The sequence below is a fragment of the Thermobia domestica genome, chromosome 13, assembly GCF_964235325.1.
Source record: "Thermobia domestica chromosome 13, izTheDome1.hap1.1, whole genome shotgun sequence".
Classification (NCBI taxonomy): Eukaryota; Metazoa; Arthropoda; class Insecta; order Zygentoma; family Lepismatidae; genus Thermobia; species Thermobia domestica.
The window spans coordinates 211,552,890-211,578,204 of NC_137466.1; the positions used below are offsets into that span (position 1 = coordinate 211,552,890).

At 33.9% G+C, this 25,315-nt stretch overlaps 1 protein-coding gene across 14 annotated transcripts in view; it reads right to left on the reverse strand.

The window, feature by feature from the left end:
* Nucleotides 1–25,315, reverse strand: part of LOC145668991 (ATP-dependent DNA/RNA helicase DHX36-like) — a 157,964-nt gene that overhangs the window by 70,421 nt on the left and 62,228 nt on the right. For all 14 annotated transcript variants that reach the window (XM_081737309.1, XM_081737300.1, XM_081737308.1 and 11 more), the window contains 3 exons: nt 20,852–21,038; nt 18,339–18,540; nt 2,495–2,683 (listed from right to left, as the gene is read on the reverse strand). In XM_081737309.1, coding sequence (XP_081593435.1) covers nt 2,495–2,683; nt 18,339–18,540; nt 20,852–21,038 — 578 coding nt within the window. The remainder of the gene's footprint in view (nt 1–2,494; nt 2,684–18,338; nt 18,541–20,851; nt 21,039–25,315) is intronic.

Consider the following 25,315-nt stretch of genomic DNA (forward strand, 5'->3'; position numbering starts at 1 on the left):
CAAATATTTTGAACGGCCCCTAAATTCAGTTTTCGTGTTTTTTCGGAATAAGCACATCATACAGAGTTAAGTGATAGTTTGGGTTAGGCCACACTATATGTAGTTCTCCAGATAAGGCCTACAAGAAAATTTTTGACTGAAATATACTATATTGGATCTTTTGATCCAAAAAGAGAAGCAGGAGGGAAACATTCTAGTGCTTAGCTATTCATTGATATTTCGGCGAAAGCAGTGGAACTAAATAGACTGTATATTATCATTGGAGAGGAACCTAGTAAAAGATAAATGAAGACACGCAGGAGAGAAATCTATTCTAGCCATTATTTACAGATAGTCCGGTAAAAAAAAAAAAAAAAAAAAAAAAAAGTAAGTATCGTGTATGATCACTGGAGAGAAACTGAATATTAAAGTGAATGGGGCTAATCGTAGGAGAAAAATCTAATCAAATAAAATCGATGTAGCGTAAACTCAGACAGATGAGTAACCATTAATAAATTTAGCCAAACAAGAAATTTCACAGAAAAACACCAAAGGCGAGAACCGAACAAGAAAATTCTAGAAAACTTAGAGCTTACATTTAGAAATCGCATCGGTTATATTATTATTTGCAGTTTTTTTTTTCTTTCAATATCAGCTCATTGTTACATTTTGTACGTATTTGTTTCTAAATGTATTATTACGAGCATTACTTCCACTATTCCATCTAATTACAGTACACTTTTAAACTAGAATAGTATAATTTAGTATAGGATAAATTCTGGATTATTTGTTGTTACGTTTTGTTTGTTCTTAAGATTATTATTTCTGTTGTAGTTTCCGTTACACTTGTACCTCTAACCCTTTTCTATCGTGTCCTTTGTTTAAAAATGAATAAAAAAGAAAAAAATATGCAATGATAGTCCTGGTCCGGTTTATTTTTAGATACCATCCTAAAGGCGGTTCTGAGCATTAAAAAATAGATAGGGATGCTGAATGTCACCCCCATGTATTTAATAAATCCTAAATTAAGATGATTTAAACACACACACTAATGGGAAAGGGGGAGGAGGAGTAAACAGAGAGAATGGTTATGGAAATGAATGTCAAAAATAACAGTGTATAAATCATGATTGTTCGAGAAGGGGCCCGGATCAACTTCACTGGCCCCGGGCCCCAGTTTGCCTTATGCCGCCACTGGGTAAGACGTAGGGTTAGAAAATTACTTGCGTCTATATTTAGGTCTAAAAATATATAAGGTTATAACTAAATTCTTTTTAAATGATATGTAAATGGGAAAGGAAGTTCTATGGTATCATTCCGGCATAAAAAGACCTCATTTAAATGCATATTTAGTGATATTAACCTTCTAAATTGTGAACCTGTCGCGAGGCCATTTGCATATGCATCATTTGTGCTCACTTCTATTTTATTCAAAGTGTTGTTTCTAGAAGTGAGTATTCAAGAAATTTATGGTAAAAAATTATTCGAAGAATACATTATTTAAATTACTATTTCGGAATTTCACAAATATATATATTACTTGTTGCTGATAGGCACGAACTCACTATTTGTTATTCAACGTGTAAAAAAAAAAAAAAAAAAAAAAAAAAAATTTACTTGTTAATAAATTCGTTGATTTTCAAATTCGTATTATACTTCACACGATATATACTATATGACCTGTGCTGGCTTCCGTCAAATTTACAGAATTTACTAGAAGCCAAGCATGTTACATCTTCTTAATAATATCTAAAATTGCTCTTTTCTCCCCCCTCCCCACCATTTCTAAGATTCTCTCATTCGATTTCCGCTCGACCCAGCTAATTCTCTGCATTCATCTCCACACCCACATTTCCAAAGCTTCCAGTCGTTTTTAATCATTTTTGAGTAATGTCCATGTTTCTGACTGATACAGTACAATACTCCACACGAAGCATTTTAGTCTTTTTCTCAACTCTTTATTCAAGATCCCACAAAACAGTCTTTTCTTCCTCCTAAAGGTTTCTTTTGCCATCCCTATCCTTGCTTTTATTTCACGTTTACATTTCATATCATCACTAATAATACTACTCAGGTATCGAAAACTAAGGAAATCCAAGGAAACCCAAAGCTGACACAAGTCTATCGTTGGCGAGAATGCTGTTAGGGAAAGTACAAAGAAGGATTTTTTTATTGTACAAACCCATTCTAAAAATGAACCTAGAAACATATTTTTGTATGTGACTTTATTAGAACAAATATTGCTGATTTATAAATATGAAATATGTTCTACTGAATAAAAATTTTGTCCAAAGAAAACTACGTTTAATTATTTTTGTCCTATGTACACGTAAAAGACTTGTTGTAAATGTGCTGCATTACGAAAAGTTTATCAAAAAGACTAAAAATACATTAATGTAGTTCTCAAATCGCTGTTGCTGCTGCTAATAATAATAATAATAATAATAATAATAATAATAATAATAATAATAATAATAATAATAATAATAATAATAATAATAATAATAATACTTACAATAGGAACAACAAACGGCTCCTTGTAGCTTAATGCCGCAGCAATTGAACAAACGGGATCAACACAACTGAATAAAGCGGACAACAAAACCATCTTAGCTGTCTGTGGGTCAGTCGGTAACATCGCTAGATAATGACCCAAAGGTGTCAGCCCCTCCTTGTCGTCCAGAGCACTTAACGCCTGAAGAAACTTAAAAAAGAAAAAAAAAAGGAAAATAAACTGAGCATTGCTTAATTTAATACACCTAGTTATATCATAAATACTGTCACAAAGTTTGGAGTGGTGCTGTAGGCATGCGGAGTGCCACAGTGCTGCCATCTGTGTATAAAGCGGAAGATGCATGTAGTGTGTGTTTGACTGTTCATGACATACGTTGATATTGTACTGAGTTCTGATGGGGTGGGGTGATTATGAAAATCGTGTAGCAGTAATTGCACTACACAAGATCGGGAAGACAGCAGGTGAGATTTTCAACCTCTTGAAACCTCTACAAATCAGCAAGAGATTCATATATCGCGCCACCGAGACTGGAATGGCAGCTGACCGCGCAAGGAATGGCAAACCACGAACGGTACGAACCCCGCAGGTCCAGAAAGCAGTCGCAGCAAGAATTAGAAGAAATCCATGTTCGAACGCAAAGTGTGATGGGTGCTGAGATGAACATCAGTAGAAATTCCATGTCTCGGTGCTCAGGAGTGACCTGCATCTACGGGCGTCATGTATACCAATGTAAAACATGACCAAAATAAATTGCCTTGGTGTTAATACTCTCTGTGTTATTCACATTCAAACTTGTGACAGTATTTATGATATAACTGGGTATATACATATAGAATGAACAACATACACAAATCTGTTTTAAATACAAACAAAACATTCACATTCCAGAATGTCTCACACTAAATTCAGCTCTGACCTTTACTGAACAATATACTCATCTTTATTTCAATCTAAAATCAGTTGAATTTCAATTTTGGTTACAGAAAGTATTGTTTTTGTCCCATCCCTTTGCAAATCGGAATAGGGAAGACTTTCACTGGAGTCTGAAGAAACCGTGCAATGCCTTAATAATTTTCATTCTCACTATTTAATTATTTACAATCCTTACTTGTTTAACAATAGCAATATAGCTGAGTTTGATACCGAAGTACAAGTAAATCTCCTTGATTTAACTAGCAGTAAAGATTTTACTTGGGCAGAGCAAATTACAAATTAAATTCTAAGTTAAGCAGTACATATTTTCTACTAAACAGGCCAACAAAGACTATCCTGTGATTAAGAATTGATGAAGCACAATCTATAATGCCTTATGTAAATTTTAATCATCATTTAATTATAGCACAATTTCTGCAGTTATTAAGAATTATCGCAAGTACTTTTAGCTTCTTTTTTCAACAAAATCATGGTATAGTCCCGTATTGAGCATTAATAAATTAAACACAATTGCAATTAAACAACAACTGAAAATAATTGCTCTGGATACAAACTGCAATTAATTTTTATTTGTCTTTTGCATTTAATATTAATTGCTACTGAATTAATCGTAAAATCTGCAATTAAAATTAATTGAATTGTTAATTGGGTCGTCAAGGAATTAAAACTTATAATTGTTAATCACAAATTAGCAATTCAAACATTTGTTAATTGCAATGGAGCAATTGAAACTTATAGATGTTATTTGTTGATGATAATTAGAATTGAAGTTGCCAATTAAAAGTTCAGATTAGATGTGTGTATATTGCGTTGTCCACTTGCCGTTACTTTATCACAGATTTAAAATAAAGTATTTATAGGCAGTGATGGATAACGCCCCGCTCCTCTCTGGGACGAAAGCCGGAAAGGGCGACTGTCACAAACTATTATGTTTATGGTTCCATTCCTCTCGGGGAGGCCTCTATCTGCCTGCCATGCACACGATTTACGGACAAGACATTGACTGCTGAAACAGCAATCACCAAAACAGTGTCCGACGAAAGAAATGGCTGACCGAAACAGAGGCATAGACCGTCGCAAACGTTACTCTCTGAGGCATGCAACTCGTTATCAATATTCGTACTATCACAACCATTTTTGGTTTCATTTTCCGCGTTTCTTTTTAAATCAATGTTTTTACCACCTGATTGTGACTCAACGATCTCAACAAGCTCCTCCCCTCCCGTGATTACCATTATCCGCTCTCCCTCTGGCACTTTTTATCTGCTACTTTGTTTTTCTAAGTCCCACCCTTTCCCATACCTTTTTCTTTAGAGGTCTTTTATATTGTTATATAAAACTGTACGATGTGGTACGGTATGACTTGTTAGGTAATTAGCACCTACAAGTCATACCCAAGTATTTTCTACATGTCATACAACTAATACCCATAACAAGAATACTAATGTAACACTATAAAATAACTGAAGTCCAATAAGAAAATCATATTACATTCATAAGAAGTCAATAAATATCAAAGCATAACAACAAACAATCACAGCATATCTATAAACATTAATTTAACAGGTTGACTGCCAAGGTGATTTGAGGGTACTGCTCCCAGGAGGCCATAAATTTCTTCTTACCTTTGGCTCAATTATGGATAGCCATGTCACATTTTTGTCGCGATATTTTGCTTCTCCCGAAAATGTACGAATGGGAGCCGAGCACCATATGTCATGCTCATGGTCTCACAGTAATTTGTGACAATGAGCATCATACCTGAATAGGTTAGTAATTTGTGATATCGAGCATGTGCATCATATATGGTGCTCATGGCCCCACAGAAAAATAAGGTGAGCACCACATATGATGCTCATGGCAGTCAACCTGTTAAATAACAACTTTCCCGATTATTTTTAAACACTCCCTCCGGTATAATAAGTTGAAGCACAATTACTTATAGACGATTTTAGCTTCTTCTCCAGCTTCTCCAAGCGGTACTCATATTTCTCAGTCTTCATTTGCAAAATAATCGAATCCCTTTTCTTAAGCTCCTCCTTGAATATTTGTAACAACTCATTACAAACTACATCGACTTGATCGTTCACTGTGTGACTTATTACTATCATTTTCTGAACTGTTGTGGGATCAACTTAGCTTGCATTAAACATCCAATTAGGTCCACCGATACTTTTCTGTCTTGAACGACCAACTTTTACCACAAGCTCTGTGTCTCTGTGTTTTTCTTTCTTCTCTCCGTTCTTCTGACTACTCTTATATCTACTCATTGGATTCTTCCCAACAACAACCAGCTTAACCGCCTCTGAAACGAGCCATACACTGACGTATTTTTCCGCCGAAGCCATAAAATTTCATGCGCTAGTCTTGTTAGCAGCTGTCAATACGTTAGTGTATGGGTCCTGGCGTACGTTTACGTACCGAATTTTTATACGCTGGAAAAGTCTGGGTGCTTTTAACTTCGAGCGTAAATACGGCGCGTAAAAACGGCTCAGATGAAAGGGTTTTCGAGCAGCAGGTGGTCTCTTGCCCTTTCCACGGCCTTCTCCCTGGTCTGGTCTTATTGTTTTCAGAAGAGAAAACCTGTTCTTGTGTTGTCCTCGCGAATCGCTGCTGAGGTTTGCTGGTAGACTCACCAGAAATCATCATTCCAATCTAGTTTCAGTCTTTCATACAAGATACGATTTCGGCTAAACTAATATTTCCTATTGCACAAAACGAGACATTATTTCCTAATTAAAATTCATAATTAATTTTGAGTGCACAGAGAAAAAGGTATTTAAATCCAATACTTCCTAATCTGAATTCGCAAATTATGAGAGCTCCTCCGTGGCTATATAGTCAGCGTACCCGTCCTCTGTGCGGGGCGCCCTGTTCGATTCTAGGCGGGAGCTCATGCAGTTCGGGTTCTACTTCTCATATAGGCTCGCTAAACTTATCGAACCTCATGCCGTTCGACTAGGAATTTAAGATTTAATTTAATATTTGGACATTAGTTTTTTTTTTTTCACACAGGTAAAGGCGCATATAAAGATGAAGTCACACCTTCAGAGTTACCCACGTTGTGATACTGAAATGAAATCTTTGAGTTTAACTTCCCACGATTATGCCATTTAGAATAAAGAATACAATAATTAAGGCAAGTGAATGATGATGAGAGAATTGGTGGAATGAAAATTGGGAGGAAACGAGAGTACCCTGAAAAAAACCCACGGACATGATGTTGCCCACACAAACTTATTTGACGGGGATTGAACCAGGGACCCCACGCACCAGAGATAAGTGCTTTAGCACTGAGCCGCTGTGGCCCTCTGTTGTGATATTAAAAAAAAGCATGACTGTCAATAGCATTTGGCCAATTCTTGCCGAATTGAAAATTATCTATAAATCATATGTTGCTCCCACTATTGAGTATTGTTCTCCTATCTGGTCTATGGCCTGCCCTACTCATTTAAAAAATTAAATTCCGTAATTAATTTCTTTTTAGCCATTGTATCCTACCGAGTACCTCACCTCCGAACACTTCCAAAAAATAACGTTTTAAAATCCCTCAATATCAAACCTCCCCTAGTGAGAAACAAAATTTCTGACCTAATATTTTTCCAAAAAATTATAAATGGCCACATATCATATGAACAGTTTTTAAGTCAGATCAATTTTCGCGTACCCGCGAGAACAACACGGTCTAGTGATCTCTTTTACACTCGAGCTGTGAGAGTTAATATTATCCAAAGGTCTCTTCTAAACAAAATTAGATCAGTACCTATAATCAGTTACCAGAAACTGTAGACGTTTTTCCAAGTGAGTATTATTTCAGATCATCTATAAATAAGCTATTTTTGTAATGTCGCTGTTGTCTTGTACCATCTTGACCTCAAATTGTTATTAAATTGTTATCAAATTGTTAAAATGTTTCAGGGTAAAATGGTCTAGTGCTGTATCTGTAAGTTTAAATAGTAGTAATCCTTACCTTGAACAAGATACTATCCGATATTTCCCTGATAACACGGAGCAATAATTGAGTTTGAATATCGAAATTCGATGACGATTCTTGCTATTTTGACAATGTGCTGCTTGTTATTTTAAATACTTTCTCAACTTTACAAGAATTTATAGCGAAATAGGTTCAGAAAGTAACTATTTTTTCACGCGATCTTGATATTACTCGTAAAAAAATTCAATAAACCACGATATATAATGTTTCTTTCTTCGTATATTGTTCCAAACCTCAGTTTGTGCAAATATTTAAATCTAATAATAATCCTATTTCATCATTAATGCTTTTATACTAAGTCAAATAGCAAATCGTTGTACAGTTTTTTTTTTTTCTGTATGGTTGCTTCCAAGCCGTAAAAGTTCTGGTTCAATTCGAGGTGCCGGCCATGTTGAATATTTTTCAACATTGTATTATATCTCATCATGATGGGGATATGTTTACGAACACTTACCTGAAAAGTACAATAGATGTAAGCCCAAAAGAGATCATAACAAAGACCACAATTGAAAATTACACCCAATTACACCCATTTACAGGAAATACACTCATAAATTTATATTAACTTATTAAAGCATTTCTCAATCTCAGTGTTGGGAGTACTATCAAACCTTCCTAGATAAATGTCAACTTAAGGTATATTGCCATAAAATATTATGTAACACTCAATACTTGTCATTTAAATAATTTATTTCACGAACAACTCAATCGTTTTACCATGTTTGTAAGTAGTATATGCATCATTATTAGGAGAATTGACATAATTGACGCAATCTGCTACTTAATAGTGTATATTTTTCATAGACATTACATATTGAACATAGTAGAAACTCGTCTTCAAGACTGCTTCGTGTGGATGTTTCAATCAACTCAACTCCATATTGATTAAACGTTTATTTATGAAATATGAACTATCACCTAAGGCGTTTTTAAGAAATTCGAAAAAAATTCTCCCTCAAGAGTAAACTACCCGTTGTGGATCTTTTCAGGGAAAATTAGTTACGTCATATTGTCCGGTTATTAATAAACCATTTATTTATCAATTACGAACAAAATTAACTGACTCGTGTTTGAGAAAATATCTCGAAAAAACTCATAGGCAAGAGTAAACTAACCATTTTGTATTTTTACCACAGAAATAACTTATGCCAAATAGTAAAAGTGGTAATGAAATATTGATGTACGAGAAGAATCGTTAGTCATTTTCGATAAAATCGTGTTTATCTTTTTATTTTCATCTATCAGTGAACTTCCTTTATTTGGGGGGATAGGAAGAAAATTCGAAAACCTTCCCTTGGAAATCTGATAAAGGTATTAAGTTTACAAATTTATCACTCGAATTTAAAGAAAATTATCCGATGTTGAGTTCGCCCTTACTACTACTCAATTGATTTGTATGTATATGTGGAAACCCTCAAGTTCAGGTGGATTTTACCCTCATGTCACATACCCGACAGCAAGAACGAAGAAAAAAGTCATTAAGTTTAAAACATTTTTTTAATACAGTAAATTACTAAAGACTACATTTAAAGAAACCATGAAAATAAACAGTGATAAACTGGCAATAAACGAAAACCAGAGTAGAACTGAATTTAACCTGACCCCGCATGCTAACACCGGGCGACGGTAATTTTGTCACCGGAAAATTCGTCACAGTAATTTCGTCACCGGTAATTTTGTCACCTAAATATTACCATATAGGTAATTTCGTCACCGAAAATAATGTCACGATAATTTCATCACCAGTGTCTTTTAGAACATAATACAAGTACAATGAATGAACTCGAAAAAGTTTTTGAAATTGTTTTCTTTAATCTTCAAATGCCAAAACTATGCAGCATAATCAAAATATATTATTATTATTAAATAAAGAGTTACATATTTTAGATATTGTATTTGAGACAAGAGATAAACGTTTCCAGTAATTCTATCACAGAAATATTGTCATATAGGAAATTTTGTCACGGTTATTTCTTCACCTTTGTTGAATTAAATAGAGACAAAGCAAACGATCAAACAGCTTACGTTATTTTAATAAAACTTAGAAAACAATTCAGTTGGTGTTGAACTCTGCAAAATTGAAGTTTCTGTTACTCGAAGCAAGAACAAACACCAGTAGAAGAAAATGTCTGCTTGAGCAAATGTTAAAAGCACAGGCAACATGGGGCACTAATGTGTTCATTATTCACTATTTAGAAATATTAAATTTCGCGAATATCAAAATTTCAGAACAGAAAATAATAAACAAATATGGGAAGATACGCCAATCTGTTAATTTTCCCGCAGAATAGACGAAAATTTTCATCGTTCTAGTACCGTTCTCTGAGCCCAAACTCTTGGACCTTCCAAGTTAACAGAGTCATTTGAAAAGAGGGGCTTTTTTTTTTTTTTTTTTTTAGGAGCTATTAAAAGAATTATATTATATTTCAACTCTGAGTAAACATTGGCAAATTGTTATTGGATATATGTGGAGATCAAATTTCTATAAAGGAAGAAAAACGTATAAATATTTCCGGATGTTTCCTTTAAATATAGCCTTATGAAGCTATTAAAAAGTGAAACATGGATGGTGAACGCCAACTTTTCAATGGCGCCAAAAAAAAAAAAAAGTATATGTTATTTGAGGTGAGACTTCCTTTACTAGGTATACGCCCTAATGTAGACCAAGACACAAAATTCATATGAAGAACTGTTTCGTGCGGTGGTGCATCAGTGCAGTGAATTTAGTGAATATCCGGACCTGTAACTATGGTAATGGATTTTGATATAGCGCAAATGCTGGCTGTAAATGCAACTTTTGGAGATTCAACTCGTTTATAGCGTTACTTTTTTCACCTGACTCAGTCAACATGGAGGAAGGTCCAAGAGCTTGGACTCTTAGAACGGTGCAAAAGCAATGGAAATTTTCGTCTATTTTGCGAGAAAATAAACAGATTTGCATTTCTTCCAACAGCAGATGTGCATCGATTAATACAAGTGACTTCGTAGGAAAAGCTGGAACTTCTGGACTATTTTGATAGCACTTACGTGTCAAACACGTATCGCCCTGTTAAAGCTCGGTCTGGGAATATTTGTTTGCGTAATGTGCCCGTCTATATCCCCCAGACAATTGGAACGTTCACCAGGCTACCTTTAGCAGTAATTCTAGGATAATTAATATTTGTGAATTGTGGAACTAGAAGTTTCATCATCTAGTAGGAATGTCCCACGCAACTATTTGGAAGCTTATTCATGAAATTCAACAAGTTGAAGCAACGGTTTCAGCTGTGCTTCATCAAGATGCTGTGGGGCAACCACCCAAACAGCAAACTAGAAGAGTTTTTCAGATCTTTTAGAAACGGCTCTAGTCTTTGTGCTTAACGTATAACACTGGAACTAAATGTTTCAAGAAAATTGCTTGTTGTTTCCTATAGTAGAATGAACATGTAAACCATTTATTGCATTAATACAAGTTATATTTTGTTTGCTAATTTTCTGTTCTGAAATTTTAATATTGCCAAAACTTATATTTGTAAATAGTGATATATAAATCCATTACTGGCCCATTTTGCCTGTGCTTTTAACATTTGCTGAAACTGACATTATGCTATTTTACTGCTGTTTGTTCTTGCTTCGAGTATCCGAAACTTTGATTTTCCAGAGTCGAACACTAACTGAATTGTTTTCCAACTTTGATTAAGATAAGGTCAGCTGTTTCGGTCGTTTACTTTGTCTCTACTTAGTTCAACAAAGATGAAAAAATGACCATGATAAAATTTCCTGCATGCTAATATTTTGGTGACAAAATTACAAGTGACGAAATTACTATGTCGAAATTTCCGGTGACGAAATAACCTACATGCTAATATTTTGGTGACACAATTACCGATGACGAAAATTCCGGTGATGAAATTACCCAAGTCCTCTAACACCCAACCTTTCAATAAATAAATATTTAAATGATTTTTAACAACTAGATAAAAACTAAATGGCAAGATAAACTTTGAACTAAAAAAAGGTAGGTGGAAGCAGCGGGGAGGATCCCTTCAACTTACAAAAGCCGAGGTAACAAGGATCAAACTATTTCTAAAGAATGGGGCTGGACAGCGGCGTAGCGAGCGTTACAAGATTGGGGGGGGGGGGAAGAAATGAAACTTGAAATTGCCAAGTCTTGATAAAAAAAAAATGCCACACTTACCAACCCTGTGGAAAACTTTACAGCAACCTTATTTTCATATTCGTCCCATTTCATGCCCCATCTGAGATATGAATACGAATAACCCCCCGGTTTCGAGTCCAATTTCACAGCTCAATTCAGGATCATTATCATCACCCATGATGCACAACTGTTAATTTGACAACTCATGGTTATCATAGTTTAGGTAATCCCCACCAGCCAATCCTTACGAGAAGTGCGCAGAGTTTTTTTTTTCTGTCCTCCAGTCTCCTCCCACTTCGATATCATGATTTCGCATTCTGATGAAAAGTATTAAATACCGGCAGGAAAAATACTAATATTTAACCTCCCTTTTAGGCGCCCCACCAGTCACGCGCCCGGGGCACGTGAATTGCTTTCTTCCCCATAGTTGCGGCCCTGTGAACTACGTAACATGCAATGGTTACGTAATGCTTTGACTTATAAATACGTACTATAAAGAAAGGAAGAACTTCAATTTTTGTTTAACTTTCCGAAAGAAGCGACTACGGGATTAAAAATAAGGTAGGAATGACAACTCATCTGTATGAAAATAAAGTGAAAGACACGCCGGTCTATGCTTTCACCCAGCAGACGTATTGTTTGGCCCTCCAGAATGTGACTTTTGGAATCATGCACTTAGGTTTACAAAATGACTCGACTCATCCATTGTAGCTTCCCCCCATCGAACGCCTGAGAAACCTACTGTGGCCCCCCAGTGCCGTGCCATGGAAATCAGCGCCTGGGGCGAGGGTATACGACGGCGCCCACGTACAATATAAGTGAGGTCAAAATAGCAACCGCGAAGCGCCATCATGGTTTGCGCGAAGCGTAAGAAAATTTTCAAAACTAAACCTTGCTTTTCCTTGATTTTGAGCACTTTTTATTACTTTTTCCTTCCATTTTATACATGTGCGCATATATTTTCCTCGGGGCGAGAGTACACGATGGCACCCCCGTACATATGAGTGAGATCGACATACCAACCGCGAAGCGCCACCATGCTTGACACGAAGCGTAATTGACACGAAGGAAAATTTTCAGAAATAAACCCTGATTTTCCTTGATTTTGAGCAAATTTTGTTACTTTTTCCCTTCCATTTTATATATGTGCACATATATTTTCCTAACATGAGTAACATTATAGGGCCACCTCCTAAATCAGAAAGAGGATTTAAGTACATACTAGTAATATTCCTCTAATTTTTCATTTCTTTTTTCTTTCGTTCTCTTCTTTTTCTATCCCAATTTTCCGCCCCCTTACTTCGGCGCCCGGGGCTATCGCCCCGCTCTTCCCCTTATACAAGGCACTGGCTATACCATTCCCAAAACACACTTCTGTTCAGTTCTCCCTACTAGAAAAGCCCTGTGAATAGAAAGTCTTACTGCAAAACAGAACTGAAATAAAAAGTTTATACTAACCAGTTACTGCCTTGTTCTTGTTTTATTAATATCAATTCTTATTAGTTTCATTAATCTCCACAATATGCCTGTTGTCTTGTATACGCTCTTGTATCAAATGCTTTTGTTTCCAATATAACTGCCACCGAAAAGCCTCTTCTATCTGTCTTTGTTTTAATTTTGTACGCCACCTCTATTGTGCTTTTGTCAGTGGTACAATTTCTCGATTTTTTAATTGAAGATTCTTCAAAATGTTTAGGAATATCAAATGAACAAAAGTGAAGTGTGATCACATGCAACAAGTAAAGGAGCTTTAAACGAATATATCAATTTATTTCAAGATAGGAAACTACACAAAATTTATGCCAAATCTATAAAAGAACTGATAAGTTACAGCAACTGGGTATCTAAGAAAATGTTAAACCAAATAAGTCAATTGAACAAAACGGCATTCTTCAAGTTGCCAACTAGGTATTTTAATTTGCCAACTTGTCAAGAAATTGGTAACTTTGAGGGGGGAGGCTCCCCCTTACCCCCCTTAACAACGCCCCTGGGGCTGGAGGTAGTTGTATAAGTCTTGTTTTTCCTTACTGGCCTATTTTGAGCTGTGGATAACATAATAAAAATTGGTATCCCGTGAGGGGATAATTTATTCTATTTGTTACTACTATATTCTTCGTTAATTTTGTAAGAAAAAAAAACGAAAGCTGCAACCATTAATAAATCATATTTTCTTTAAATTGAATTTATCATTAAGTAGCCCACTTTTTAATCACCAAAGTCAACAGTCTAAAACATTGTATAACAAAAAAATCAATCAATTATTCAACTATCGGAACAGTCCTTTACTCCCTTATTCTTTGTAAACTGCAGTTCCAAACAATAGGCTTATTTCGGAAGGTAAGAGGTAACCACACATCAAGCTCGTTCAGATTGTATTAAATCATCATTGTGTCTGTTTAGAAATTTAAATGTTTGCAATTTACATCGTAAAAAATTGAATATAACTTTTTCCCTGTCCTGTGTCCTCCTCCTTCGAAGTACGATTTATATAAATATTTAGTGATCTCAGATCACTAAGTACAATGATGTAAGATTGTACCAAAACTAGGCCAAGTGGATTGAGCTGCTTGGACGTAATATAGATAAATGTGAATTTTTAATCCTCTTCGGCGTGGCTCCCAGTCTGTTTCTTCTATGCTTTCTTTTTATTTTTTTTACTTAACAACACAATGTTTATAGCTCCTGCACTTAAAGCCATGGCCTCAGATAGATCCATCTTGTTCAAGCAACTTGAGTAAACTGGAAAACGACCATGTGCTCAAACAACAGGCAAGAGGAAGAGCGAAAAATGACCGCTTCTTTTTCTTCTTCTTTTACGCGCCTATTTTTACGCTAGGTGTATGGGCCAACTTACGGACCGAAATTTACGACATCATTTTACGGACCGAAAATGCGCGCTGAAAATACGCTAGTGTATGTTGGCCTTGAGTCTTCGGAATCGTACATCTTTCTATATTGCCCCACTTTGTGTGTGTATTCTCTCCTGTGTCTTGACCGCCGTGTTTTTTCTTTTTTAAATTTAAATTTAAAGATGTTTGTTCTGATTCTTCAAACAATTTATCGGGTCGGTTTGTAAACACACTGTTTTGTCCGTTTTCATTTGTTCCTACGAAGTTTCTTCCCATGACAAGTTGACTATTTCGAGACTGTTCTGTGCAGTTAAAGAATCTGCTGTATTATTTTGTTCATCTAATTCTAAGCTCCACTGTATAATATTAGGTAAATCCTCAACTTGTTCAGCACTAATTATGTTTCAGAGTTAGAATGAGTGATGACCATGAGTTTCCATTTCGTCACAAATTACATTTTGGGCACATCTGTCAGCAAAATGTTTCTGCCCTGAACGTCTAAAGCAAATATTGCCAAATATTGTACGCTTGCCATGGGGATGTTTCCTCTCACATCTTCTACATCAATTCTTATCTTTGTTAAATCGCCGTGACTGATATGAATAGGTACTACAGCCAGAAGCTGAATTAGACGCAGAATCTTTAGAACTACTCCAATTTCTAGAATTTGATTATTTAAGTGCAGAAGGCGATGGTCGGTGTCCATGATATGAACAGGACGATGACTTATAGCTGCTTCCACGAGTAACCACCATCAATCTCCATCATCAATGTCTATATCCTTCCGGACAGAAAATGGATAGTTGTTCTGAACGTTCGACTGATACAACGATATTAATAGCCTCCTGAAATGTGAGCTTTTTTTGATACTAATAGTTGATGTCGTGCCCCTTCGTTATTCACTCCGAGTTAAGACCTAATTGATCTCTCAAGAACTGATCCAAATACTGTTCAAAATCACAGTAGGCAGCCTGAGTATATAAAACTAACACAAACTGCATAATATACTCGAATGATCTGCTTGCGTCATCATATAAAATTTATATCGTTGTGGAATCCCACTTGTAACCACTTCATAATTATTTAACCAGTTTCTCAACTTCTTATTTGCTGATAGTGTTCGTCAAGTGAAGTTCCACAGTTGTATATAGGATCTAGTACCGATTACTGAAAGGAAAGCTGACACCTTGTATTCTTCCTCTATTTTTGCTGCTCTGCACATTTGATCAAATGTTTCAATATAAGGTTGAATTCTACCATTTTCGATGTCGAATGGTTCAAATGTTGCTGGGAAGCCATTTTTGAAATCTAGTATTGAGAGCGTGGTTTGACTTTATCTGCGCCATTCTGTTATAAAGCTAATTTCCCAATCTGGAAAGTTTCAAGCCAATGGAACAGCTACAATAAATATAGCTTGTCAGACGCAACCATATATCTTAACAGAATAATTAGTATTATTAACATTCATCTCATGTAAAAAAAGAGCCGTAGCTTGAGATTTCGGCGCCTTCCGCCTACACTCACCTTACCAAGTTTTATGTATATATATATATATATATATCTGAGAAGCATCTTTTGTTGTTATGCTACGCTGAATTTTTATTAAGGTGGTTGGACAGGCCATCGCAACAGCTAAAAGCGATTATTACGTATTATTTTATAAATAGATGTTCTCAAGAAGCTTATTTTGGACTTTTCTTTTCTTTCTTTCTTTCTTTCTGTTTTTTGGTTGTTATATTAATACAAATCCACTTGGAGAACAGTTATGGAAATTTATAACTATTTACAACGTTTCATACTATCGATAAGAAATGAAACTTCAATGCATTAGAAACTATGTCCTTTAAAAATGTTTAGAATTACATGGCTGAATTAATTTCAGGTAATTTTATTCTGTATGTGAGCACACAAATAGCATTTTAATTTCGATTCTTTTATGGTAAAAAAAAACATTTTGTGAAATGTAACGGAAATTCAGGAGCCTTCTTTGCGAATTACTCAATATTAACTGATATATGTAATGTATGTATAGATAAAATATTACACAACTAGATACATATGCACCAAAAAAAAAAAAAAAAAAAAAATATCCTGGTAAAGATTAGTCTCTGAAAAAGACGAAATTCGTTGGGTTAAGTTCTGACCCCTTAAGTCTCTATTCCACAACTGCTTCAAGTTCAAAAATGTTATTATTCCCCTTGTTTACCTTAATTTTTAATATTCCCACACAAACAACAGCTTGTGTGTCTCTTTACTCCTCTCATTTCCATACCTTCATTTTCACCGTCGTGATTAATCCAACTGGGTAGAAACGCGTGACAAATTCATCACCATCAAAACGTCGAACACGTATTTCAGACTTCGACCGTTTCTGATTTTCAAAACGCTCCTATGTACACTATACGTCAGTTCTCGGCACCTTGTATATCACATCGCCATTAAGAAATCATATACAATAAATTTCTTTAAGTAATAAGTAAAAACTTCTTGTGACTCTTATCGAAACGATTGGATTGCGAGTGAAGCGAGAAGAAAATTTTTAGCAAATCTATTTCTTTGCAAACCGAAAGAAGACACTAATAGTTTTTCGGGGAGACACGTCGTTTACTCATTTCCAACACTTTTCCTTTCTTTTTGCTCGTTCGGCGCTCTCTTGCAATGAGCGCCCGGGGTAACCGCCCCGCTTCCCCCCTTGCATGTAAACACAATGTGAGAAGTATTTGATTCAAGAATATTTATTTACGTGCCTTTGGTGCTAATTACTTACACTGTTAGCACCTTCAAGTCATACCCAAATATTCTGTACATATCATACGACCCACAACCATAACATGACTACTAAAATAACTATGAAATAACTGAAGCCACACAATAATTCATACCATATTCTTATGAAATCAGTAGGTATCTAAGCATAACAACAATCTCAGCATATGTAAACACTAATTTAAATAATAACTTGTCTGATTATTCTTATAACAGATACCATGTTTGCGGATTGCTAACAGCAACAGTTGTACTCGGGCTCGTGCGCTGTGAATATCGCTATCATTACGTTATTTTTCGTACTTTTTTTTTTTCATTTTGAATTAAATTAGCTTTCATTATGACTCCTCCCCTTCCCCAACTATCTACCTGTGTTAGCATCTATCAACTACAACGGTTAAGTTATATTGTATATTTTATATTACTTTATATGTACACTTTTGCCACACGCAAATTCACAAACAAGGCAGAAGACAATGTTTCTGGGGCGGGTGAAAATATTAATAGGACTTAGATTATTTCAATGGTAAAAATTGTTTCGGCTCGCGAACGGAAGCAAAGAACAAATTAAGTTCGTTGCCCGTGGTAACACTGTATAGAAAAACTACCCGATCCAATTACTCTTAAAATAAGCAAAAGATACAATTGTTTACCCTCGTCCATTTTTTTTAACACATTGCAAACAGGCTTACGTATTAGGGGCGTCATTTCAGATTTCGCTTTGGGGGGAGGGGGCAAGAGTATCACCGACATAAGAGTTTCACGTTTTGTACTAGTATATCAGTAGATAATCGATTAAAGTATAAGTATTCCTCAAACTCTTGGGGAAGGGGAACAATTGTCCCCTGCTGCCCTCCATAAATGACGCCCCTGTTACGTACCATAAGCCAGGGCTGGTTTTGAATTATATGAGACTCAAATTTCAGAACATCATATCTCGCAAGATACTTGCAGCATTAAACTTGGTAGCTGATTACCCAGTTCACCCAGCCAAATCCAATAATACCATATTACTGGATGCAGTATATCTGCTCATATTAATGAATGAAAAAACAAAAGAAAGAAAAAATAGTTCTCTATAAAAATCAATGTGCTAAAACGAAAAATGGGGGTGGTATTTATCACCTTTAAGGGTTGATAATCACAAAACATAGTATAACATACCTCAATAGAAATTTCAGTAATTCTACAGTCTGGTTTATCCATCATTCTCTGTAGAAATCTGCTCACTTTGCCTCTGTATAACAACTTCATCTGCAAAACTAACTCCTCTATTCTGATACGAAGAACTTCTGGTATCTGCATTGGCTTAAAATGATCGTATCGTACCTTCACATATAGACGATAGCACTCTCCAGCCTGCACTCTGTGATAATATAAGGTTAACAGAAATAACGTATTAAATGTATAATCAGTAGTACACAATAAACAGCAACTACAACAAGCAATATTCCCACAGAGCGATTTATATTCATAAACAAACACTGGAAGAAAGAAAATAAATTGAGCATAAATATATGAACAAATAAATATACATATTCAGAAGTGATAATAGTAATCCATAAACAAAAGTATATGCTGTTTTATCGCGTTGAAGTTGCATTTTCCCGGAAATCTCATTGTTTGAGAACATAAGTTTGAACCTTCAGTATCAATGAACATTTATGTATATGTGTCATTACACTTTGAATAACCACTTACTTTTTTTTTAACCGACAATCCCTGTAAACTCCTTTGTTTCGTCTCCGAACTCGCACCCACTTGCAACATCCCCAGGAATGTTCTAGTTCTGTACAGATAAGGTACAAATACGATAATACTTGAAGTAAGAACTTTATATATATATATATATATATATATATATATATATATATATATATATATATATATATATATATATATATATATTCGCAAAGGCATTAATAATTGTTTCTAAAATTGAACTGGACGTGCATATTCTGTATATGCTCTTTACCTTTCAAGAGAATTGTTACCGCTTGACGCCCCATGTTATTCAGCGTAAAGATGCTCCAGTAAATGTTGCAACGAGCAAAAATTTGTCATCTGGTACTTCTCGAATCCATAATAAAAGATTATCTAACAACCAGGAAAAACTGTATGTGGTCTTGTAATACTTGGAACTTATTTGTCTTTTTTTCTTCTTTTCCTCAACGTACACTACCTCGATCCACTACCTCGATCAAACTGCATTTGCTACTTCTTTTCCTTTTTGAAACACAATCAATTTTTGTGTTTAGTCTATATTTAAAGATTGTTAAATTTCTATGATAAGAAACGAAACACTACGCGTTCTTCATACACGATAATAAAACGTATACACTCATTCTCAGATTGCTCTTTATTCATTTGGAATTTCTTGTAATAATGTCTCTATTACTTTGTGGGATTACGGTGATACTGGAAAAATGGCGGAAGACCATCAAACAAAATGGTGGACATATGATTTCATAATGGTTTTCTCAAGTCACAATACACGTCTTCTCAATTTTGACCCCAAAGGCTCAATATTTTTAGACAACCTGTATATCTTACCTTGCATTCGAGAAAATAAAAATCTTTTCAGATCGTTCCGTTGCTCTCTGACAACTTCCTTAATACTATAACTTCCCTGCTAAACTGGTACCGTGTACTAGAATTTCTTCATGTATATGCAGTTCTTTTAAGAGAGAAATAATAATAATAAATAAATTTGATCTGCGCTTCAATATTGTTATAAGCTGGAGATACGTATCACTTTCTTGATGTACAATTGTAGTTTACACATATTCGTAAAAATGTTTGAGCAGTTTTCTTCCTGCTACAGCATAAATGATGAATACTATATTTAATAATACAGGGAAACATGTGAAAACACTCGAAGCTGAAATTAAAGGTTCCATCTTTAAGCTCAAAAACAATTGAAAAGCGATCTACACTGTGGCCAAGAAGTTAGTTCATATGCGACCGTTTCTACCTAGTTATGTAACAAATGTTAAATGTTTGTGTAGTAGAATTTATCATTATTTATTTGTATTTATTTATTTATCATTATTTATTTTTATTTATTTATTTATCATTATTTATCATTATTTATTTATTTATCATTATTTATCATTATATATTTATCATTATTTACCATTATATATTTATCATTATTTATCATTATATATTTACCATTATTTATTTATCATTATTTATTTTTATTTATTTATTTATCATTATTTATCATCAGTATTTATCATTATTTATTATTTATTTATCATTATTTATCGATTCTAATAGAATTTATCATTATTTATTTTTTTTAAACAGCGAAATTAAAACCGTCGACAAAGCTGCCTCAGAGCAATGAAACGCTATCGAAAAATTTTTGTTTTCCAGGATACAAGGTAAGACATATTTATTTCTACGTTATTCAATATGTATTCCATAGCCACTGATAGCGGAGCTAACTGTTCTCGAAATTCAAGAAAAAACTAAATTAAAATTAGTCGACACGTTCTGAATTTATCTGACGAAAGATCATTAAAAGGTATATTTCCGTTTTTGCTGGTGACTACAGGAACTGATAAATATAGCTTCACTTTTGTCCAGACAAAGAAAATTGTCCAAAATAGAAAGGTGTCTCAACTTAAGGGATTTCATTTAAGATTAATATTAACAGAAACAATATCTACCTTCCTGCTCTGCCTCGTCTTTGCTTAGCACTGGCAAGTGAAACCCATTCTTTATCTAATCGAGACGTTTTGCGAACTTTGTTGAAGTACTTCGTTTTAATGTAGCCAGTATCAATCACATAGACTACATCATTTATAGTTATGCTTGTTTCACCAATATTCGTAGACAAAATGATCTTCCGAATTCCTACAAAAAATAACATGTATTATTATTATTATTATTATTATTATTATTTCTAAACTTTTTCTAAACCTTTCTATATATATATATATATATATATATATATATATATATAAAAGTTACTAATACACAACAACACACTGAGCAAGGCTATGTAATAATATGTAAAAAAAACAGTATCACGTAACAGTTTCAACACAATAACTGCGTCTTCATCAGACTTCCACAGTTATTGTGTTGAAACTGTTACGTGATACTGTTTTTTTTACATATTATCACATAGCCTTGCTCAGTGTGTTATTGTGTATTAGTACAAAATGGAAACAAGGCCTGATAGAATAGTTATAAAAAAGTTGCAGTAAAAATCATTTCTCTAATTTACATTACTTTAATTAAGACAAAATTAAGTATATATGAAAGTTCACTTTGCTGCTGCGGTAACAAACTCTGCATCTGCGAAGTGGAAGATCTAACAATGATCTATTTACGCTCAGGGAAAATTGATTCCAACGTTTCAATATTTCTACAAATCACTCTCTGCGACTGAAATATATAATTAACCTAGTGTTATAACACAGATTGGGCCGTAAATGCTTAAAACATTAACAAGAGAGATTAGCCAATGACTTATTCGTTATTCCGGTTCTTTCTGATATATTTAACACAAAGGTTGAAGGTTTTGTAGTCATGGTGGAGACCAGAATCTTATTTATTTATTAAGGAGTAACGTAGTGCCTTAGTAGTTTGGACTATAAAATTCTGTAATTAAGAGGTGTACATTCTTAGCGAATTTTACGAAAAACGATTAGAGAGATAGGTAATATTTAATTACATCTATATTCAATTCAATTTTATTTCGTCTTTAGCAGCCATACATATTGCACTAATTCGTGTGTAATAAGTTTCGTCACATGATAGAGAAAATACATATACCTATATAGTTGTAACATATACGCGACATACATACAATGGTGCTATTCAAGCCGGTTCACACCGGATCGCTAGAACTGGTTGTTAAAATATTTTGAGTTCGTAAAACCGCTTGTTATACCCAGACACAACAGTAAATTTTACTCTGTTATACCCAGGAACAGTAAATTTTAGTTTGACTAATTTTGCTTTTAGAAATTCTTACAGCTATAGGAATTGGGTTAAACATATGATCTCTCAGAACAAGGTATAGGCGTTTATTTCTTAATCTCAAATGCTCAGATATCAAGAATGAAAGCTGAATCACGTAAGTGTAGTAGTGAGGGTTATTTATATTTGAAACGTATACATACCATACCATTGCTGGATTAAGATCTTCTCAACCATCTATCTTGGATAATTCGTTTTCAAGATTTTCGCAGTGCTACCTAACTTCGTCACACTACACTCTATTAGGATGCTGTGTAGGTCACTACTTGTCATGTGTGGTATCTAATAAAAATTTTGCTTTTGTCTACCTTGTATGGTTTGTTTCCTAAGAGAGTTATATATATCTATCCATCTCTCTCTCTCTCTCCCTTATATATATATATATATATATATACAGAACCGGTTGTTATACACAATTGCTTTTTAGAATACTAACTAGGACATGAAAAAGTAATACATAAAATTACATACCTTCAATGTTGTTAATAATTATACTCAATTTACATATCTAGAAATTTATTTACAGAATAAAAGCAATGTTCTAATAGATAGTTTTTACGTCAATCTCTTGAATGTTCCTATCTATTTCGCCTTTGAATATTTGATTTGACTTGATTTTCAGTTCAGCGTCTCTTTCAGTATCGAGGCTATATGGGATATGGACTTACAGCTTAACGTGGAACCCAAATCACATGAATCAAACCCGGGTCTCCTACGTCAAAGCCACATACGCTAACTCCTTTGCCACGAGAGAACTCGTCATTCGAATATATTGAGGGACTTTATTATATAAGATAGTACCATATACCTTGAATTCATTTCGTACAACGTTGTGCCATGTTATTCACTGGAGGTTTTATTCTTACGTCTGGTTTTTGTTTAACAAAGAGTAATATTTCTTACATAATGTGTGAAATATATATATATATAAAGTGAGGGTATAGGCAACATTTCTAATTTCTTGAAAATTGGCCTACATGAGTAATTTATTTTGATGCCTGTAATAGGTCTTATGAAAGAAATGCAGAGGTCTTATTAAACGCTTGTAGGGACATGGGTTTAGAAGTAAATGAGGGAAAACTAAATACATGGAAATTCGTCGGGATCGTAATACGTCAAATTATGGATGCGTTAAAATATCAAATAATACTTCTGATAAAGTGGATACATTCAAATATCTAGGATCAATTAACAGACGAAAATCATATTCACGAAGAAATTAAATGTCGACTAAAAGCAGGGAATTCGTATTATTATTCAGTTCAAAATCTTTTGTCGTCGCGAATTCTGTCGAGTTATTTGACTCTTGAAATATATAAAATGATAATCATGCCTGTTCTTCTGTATGGTTGCGAAACATGGTCGCTTAGTCTGTGGGAAGAACATGTACTGAAAGTATTTGAGAATAAATTCCTGAAACGAATATTCGGATCCAGGATGAACGGGTGTAACGTTATTTCTCCCGTTACAATCCCTGATTCCAAATATTGAATATTTATCTACTACGTAAGATTATGATAAAATCACACCTCGAGTATACACTTAAGAATATGTATTTCATACTATATATCGAATTTGTCACATTGAAGTCCTACAAGATGGTCCTTCGTTCTATCCTTTCTTTAGTTACCATATCAACTAAATAAACAGGTTGTCATAGCAACGAAAAACAAGAAATATATCGATATAGTACAAAATATTTAATATTATTTCTTTATATATTTTTCTTCTTCTTCTTCTTAACAGCTTGTGCCTTTTAAATACCACTTTTGCCCGTAAATAGAAACAATATTTAGAAGTACATACAAAATAAACATTATTATTGTATGTATGGCTCCCGAACTATATTATTATTTATTACCTATAACAGGGGTTCCCCCCTATTACAATAAGTGTACAAGCATATGTTTCAAAATACTACTACAAAAGAAAAAAACAGAAAAGAAAAAGAAGACGTAATATATAAGTGCGTATTACAGTATTAACTACAATAATCAAAAAGAATATTGCAATATGCACAGTTATACAAACATTTTTTCTACAATAAATAATGCTTTTACAATTTATAATTACAAATAAGTTACTATCAATTTCATTTTCACTTTGCTTCTATAACTGAAACTTCTTACTTGCACTCCAGAAAATTTTAAATATATTTACCTAGATATGTATCAAAAATAAAAATAAAATCTTTATATGCAATATTAACAGCAAATAAAATCTAAACTACTTCTTTAATTTTTGATACATATACTTTAAATGGTAAAGAAAAATCAATATTTGAGTTATGTTGTATCAGTTCATTATGTTTTTTTACTAAGCCTTATGACAGGTGAAAATTAGAGCGTGAGATACCATAATAAACGGGTAACCTAATACGCAATACATTTGTCTTCACATTAAAACAAAGTGAACCCAGAAAGTCGGGATTACTAATAACACCATTAACAATTTTATACAGAAAGATATGTTGACTTATTTCTCTTCTGGTATATAACGAAGTTACACCAAATTCTTCGAGTAAAGATTCATAAGAAATCCTTTCAAAATACGAGGATTTATTGTATTTTTTATAATAAAGAAATCATAGAAACTTATTTTGTACACGTTCATTTTTTTTTCTATATTATTTCTAGTATAAGGAAATCATATCAGGCTAGCATATTCTAACTTACTTCTTGTAAGACTATTAAATAAATTAGTCAAAGCAAATGCATTTTTCACCACCTGAGTATTTCTGAACATAAATCCAAATAATTTGAAAGCCTCATTACACATATTGTTAATATGAAATTCAAAGGCTAATTTATCATCCAATGCGACTCCAAGATTTTTTACAACATTACATCTTTTTAAACTCTTTCCAGACAATTGATAATCGTAACGTAATGCTTTCCTCTTTCTAGAAAAAGATATAATACAGCATTTATTTGAGTTAAAATATAGTTTATTGTCTAAACTCCATTTGTATGCCCTTGATAAATTAGAATTTAATTCATTGCAGTCAGTGAGTGTTTTTATCTCTTTAAATAATTTGACATCATCAGCAAATTATAGAACTTCTTAAATTGATTACATTTGAAGAAAGAATCTTGGACCGTTAAACATTTCATATACATAGTTACCTTACTTTTTGAATAGCC